Raw genomic sequence first — 4640 nt, 5'->3', positions numbered from 1 at the left:
TGTTGCGTTGGTGATAACCAGTTTCGTTACTAACTACCATATGTGTGTGTGGTGGGGGTGGGGGGGACAGCCGTAGATGTGGAATTTCTTGGACAGAAGTTGACAAAATCTTTTTTCCATGTCGGCTTCCTTCAGAAGATGATAATGCTGTGACACACTTTCTTTTGGGTGTATTGGACTTGAATCAGAAAAAGATTGATGTATACGATTCCATATACAGTGAGCCATATGAGGCAGGAATGAATCACATGGAAATGTATGCACGCATGATCCCCCACTTGCTAAAGTTCTCACAGTTTGACAAACATCACAAGTCTTTTGGAAATGTCTTCAACAAATTTGATATTCAATGGCAAAGATCACCACACCAAATTGGATCATACGTGTTGTTATTTGTTATATTATTTATATGTTCTTTAGATTTATTGTTTAATTCACTGCATATCTTACATTTCTCTTAGGACTGATTGTGGTGCATTCCTGATCAAATATGTTGAGTTGCTGATGATTGGAAAGGATGTGGAGAAATTCAAACCCGAAGACATAAAAGACTTTAGAAAAGAACTTGCTGCAAATCTTTGGGCACATGGTGAATGAAAAAGAAATTCTGGTTATGATACTCCACCAGAAAATGTTGGCGATGATTATGAGAGTGAAAATGAAACTTGCTGTCCAAAGGAGTTGTAGTTTAGTTTTAAAGAAAGTTAGTTGTGGATGATCTTTTGTATAAAATTGTTGTAAAGGATACATGTGAATTCTGCAAGTTTAGAAAAATTCTGAAACATTCTGTAAATTCCTAAAAAGGCACTTGTATATTTTTGGCATAGCGTAATTTTTTGTCACAGCTATGCAAAATTACAATTTTAGAAGTTATATCAAGGCATCATGTTATTAATTTCTTTGTTTCTCTCAAGTGTTGATTTGTCCATTGAGTTTGTTAGTATTAGTTCATGACTAAGTGTAAGTGAACTTCAAATTCAAAGTTAAGGATCAAATGTCCTTAACTTTTGAACTTGAAACACAAATTTAAGGACTTCCTGTCCTGAACTTTAGAACGTGTAATTCAAACTTAAGGACTGCCTGTCCTGAACTTTTGAACGTGTAATTCAAACTTAAGGACTAGTTGTCCTTAACTTTTGAACCTGTATTTCAAACTTAAGGACTCATGTCCTTAACCTTTGAACTTTGAACCCAAAGTTAAGGACTGCTTGTCCTGAACTTTTGAACGTGTAATTCAAACTTAAGGACTGGTTGTCCTTAACTTTTGAACCTGTATTTCAAACTTAAGGACTCCTGTCCTTAACCTTTGAACTTTGAACTCAAAGTTAAGGACTGCCTGTCCTGAACTTTTGAACGTGCAATTCAAACTTAAGGACTGGCTGTCCTTAACTTTTGAACCTGTATTTCAAACTTAAGGACTCCTGTCCTTAACCTTTGAACTTTGAACTCAAAGTTAAGGACTGCCTGTCCTTAACTTTTGAACATATAATTCAAACTTTTTAACCAGCAAATCAAACTTAAGGACTGTTGTTCTTAACTTTTGAACTTAAAACTCAAAGTTAAGGACAGACAATCCTTAAGTTTTAAACTTGAAACTATAAGTTAAGGACTTCCTGTCCTTAACTTTTAATCTTTGAAAACAAAGTTAAGGACAGACTGTCCTTAGGTTTTGAATTTGCAAGTCGAACTTACGGACTCCTGTCCTTAACTTTTAATCTTTGAACTTAAAAGAAACAAAAACAAGGTAAGAAGAAAGAAATTTTGAAAATTCAGACATCTGCTCAAATAAGAATAATCTAAATGAATCCAATTTATAGCAAAAACTTAAAAGAGTTGATAAACATAAGTGGATATATCTACTCTTCTCTATGCTTTCTTGAAAATGGATGGAGAGCCGGAGAATATATACAAGATGTTCTATTATGACCAATTCTTCTGCAACGACCACATTTGAATGTTATTTTTGATGACTCGGTAGCAGGAATATGTCTTTTCTTCTGCCTTCTACCTGGTGGCACTTTGAAATCTGGAGGTTTAACAATTTGTGACTTAACACTCTCTGGTACAATCCAAGAATCAGTATATCCTACAGGATGTATTTGTCTTTCATATGTTTTCAGCCAAGATTCCTTTAAGTACCAGTGCAAACAAAAGTTGGACTTCTTGATGTTTCTCTTCTCGATAGCTGCAATTGCATGTATGCATGGTAGTTCATCAAATTAAAACTGAAAACAATCACATGTTCTTTTGTTTAAGTCCACCAAGAAAGTTATTCCTTCTTCTTCAACTCTAGAACACCATGAATCAACAAGGAAGACCTTCAATGTTGAAAAATTATAAGTTAGTACATTATGTTAAATAATATTAAAATCATAAGATAAACATAGAACATAATACTTACATTCAAAGTAAATGCTAAATCTATTCTTTTCTTCAATTCCTCCTCTACCCAACAAGAAACATCATAAAATATTCCTTCTGCTTTATTTCTTCTTTCATAAAACCAATGTTGTAGCTTCACTTGAATGAAATCCATCATTCTTAATATAGGCAGCTCCCTTGCTTCTAATAGGACAGAATTCATTGACTCAACTATGTTTGTTGTGAGCATGTCATATCTTCGTCGTGGACTACAAGAACGTGCCCATCTTTCCGGTGGTTCTTCCATCAAGTAGTCATAAGTCTTCTTATCTACTTTTGCTATATCTGACATGTATAGGTCAAATTCTTTGCGCCTGTATACTCTTGCAGCACTTTGGAAAAGTTTTATGACCTCACTTTTCACCTTCCTTCGCTTTAGGTTCTGCTCCAAATGATAGATGCAAAATCCCATGGTGGCTTTCAGGATATACCTTTGCAATGCCATTTGCAATAGCTTGATGCCTGTCTGATAAAAAAATTAAATTCTCACGGCTCGCAATTACATTGCGAAGCTTACTAAAGTGCCACTCATAGGAATTGTTATTTTCAGATTCTGCTATTCCAAAGGCTAGTGGGAAAATTTGGTTATTTGCATCCTTTGAAACTGAAATCATTAAAACACCACGAAATTTTGACTTCAAAAAAGTTGCATCAATAGCAATCACTGGTCTACAATGATTCCAACCAGCTATTGATGATCCATATGCATAAAACATATAAAGAAACCTGAAAATACAATATAAAAGAAGGTTAACAGAAGTTAAGGACAGGTAGTCCTGAACTTCAGATTACAAGGTTAGAAGTTAAGGACAGTCAGTCCTTAACTTAGAGTTTGAAGTTATAAAGTTAAGGACATGCGGTCCTTAACTTTGATTTCAAAGTTCAAACATAAGGACCGACAGTCCTTAACTTTGAATTACAAGTTCAAAAGTTAAGGACAGCCAGTCCTGAACTTCTGGTTACAACTCAAAAGTTAACAAGGTTAAAGACAGCATGTCCTAAATTTTATAAAACGTACTAATAAACTTTTTTTTGATTGTTTACCTGTTGTTGTCGTCTATCCTTTTGTTAGTATAAGTTCCCGGGTTTTTACTTGTCATCATATACAAGTATGAAGACAATAATTCATAATTCTCTTCGGGAGTTCCTCTTATTAAAGCCGAAGCATGTTGAATAGCACGCCACGCCTTGTGATATCCAATGTCTAGTACATGCAATTTTTGCATCTCTGCCATGACAAAAGATGGTGTAACTTCAAACCTTGGGTCCCGAAGATTGTCGATAATGTAAGCACTAATCAACTTTGAAGTAGCATGCCTTTGATCTACTTTCATTGTGTTAACAGAGCAGTCATGCTTTTTCTCTATCTTTACTATCTTGAACAGTGTTGAATCTTTAATTCTGAAAGCATGCACACACCAACAACACCTATCATCATTGCATTTCAACGAATATCTTGTTGAGCTTGATCTAACAACCTTGAATTCAAAATGTCCTGTAATTGCTATATTGGAAAAACAGTTAATTATACTCTTCTTCTTGTCAAATACTGATCCGATTTTTATTTCTTCCAACGAAGCATTTTCTCTTAATATCGTAGTTGGGGATTCTTTTTGTTTCAAAATTGATCTTCGTCTAGTTAGTTGAGTAGAGGTTTTTTCAGTAACTTCTTCGATTACCGGTGCACTCTCTAAGACTTGAATACCCAAAGCTTGTTCGTTGTCAATCTCTATAATGCTTTGTCCTTCTACTTGAGTAGAATCAAATGTTTGAAGCACCTTTTCAGTTATTGGTTGAGCTTCATCCATATCTATTTCCATTATCTGTTGGCATTTGTTTTGATTGTCATCTTGAGTTTCTCTGTTGACATGTGTTTGAAGCACCTCTTCAACCATATCTATTTTCATTATCTGTTGGCATTTGTTTTGATTGTCATGTTGTGTTTCTGTGTTGACATGTTCATTGTGTTGAGCCAAAAACTCTTTCCGAAATATCAACAATGAAACGACAGCCCTTGAAGAGTGAATGAGTTTTTAGTAACTCTATAGATGTGTGAAGATCTAAATCTTTGGATACAAGCATTCCTTTTCTTGTTCCAAGGTTAATATCAAACCATATCACTGCATCAAACTTGTGTCTATCCAATTCAATAACCTCAAAGATCTGTTTAATGAAATCTTCAAACCGAATTGACTCAGGTACTAGAACAAGCTTTGTTT

At 34.6% G+C, this 4640-nt stretch overlaps 2 protein-coding genes across 2 annotated transcripts in view; one reads left to right on the top strand and one right to left on the bottom strand.

Moving 5' to 3' along the window:
• Positions 1-597, top strand: part of LOC109233614 — a 12917-nt gene extending 12320 nt beyond the window's left edge. The window contains exons 5-6 of the mRNA XM_019399494.1: positions 189-256; positions 462-597. Coding sequence (XP_019255039.1) covers positions 189-256; positions 462-597 — 204 coding nt within the window. The remainder of the gene's footprint in view (positions 1-188; positions 257-461) is intronic.
• Positions 1857-4316, bottom strand: LOC109233612. The gene is made up of 5 exons (XM_019399493.1): positions 3466-4316; positions 2853-3147; positions 2402-2803; positions 2240-2318; positions 1857-2185 (listed from the first exon to the last, which is right to left on the bottom strand). The coding sequence occupies exons 1-5, from the start codon at positions 4314-4316 to the stop codon at positions 1857-1859; spliced, it is 1956 nt and encodes a 651-aa protein (XP_019255038.1).

This window comes from Nicotiana attenuata, chromosome 10 (assembly GCF_001879085.1).
Source record: "Nicotiana attenuata strain UT chromosome 10, NIATTr2, whole genome shotgun sequence".
Lineage (NCBI taxonomy): Eukaryota > Viridiplantae > Streptophyta > Magnoliopsida > Solanales > Solanaceae > Nicotiana > Nicotiana attenuata.
Note: the sequence above shows the minus strand (reverse complement) of the source record. Positions and strands in the feature narration are given on the sequence as shown.

Bases quoted from the DNA above. Each gene is read 5' to 3' on its own strand.
- LOC109233612 (XM_019399493.1), bottom strand. From the start codon at position 4,316: ATGGTTGAAGAGGTGCTTCAAACACATGTCAACAGAGAAACTCAAGAT. The intron at 3,148-3,465 runs GTAAACAATCAA...TTGTATTTTCAG, and splicing joins AGGATAGACGACAACAACAG to GTTTCTTTATATGTTTTATG. The intron at 2,186-2,239 runs GTGATTGTTTTC...ATGCAATTGCAG, and splicing joins GGACTTAAACAAAAGAACAT to CTATCGAGAAGAGAAACATC.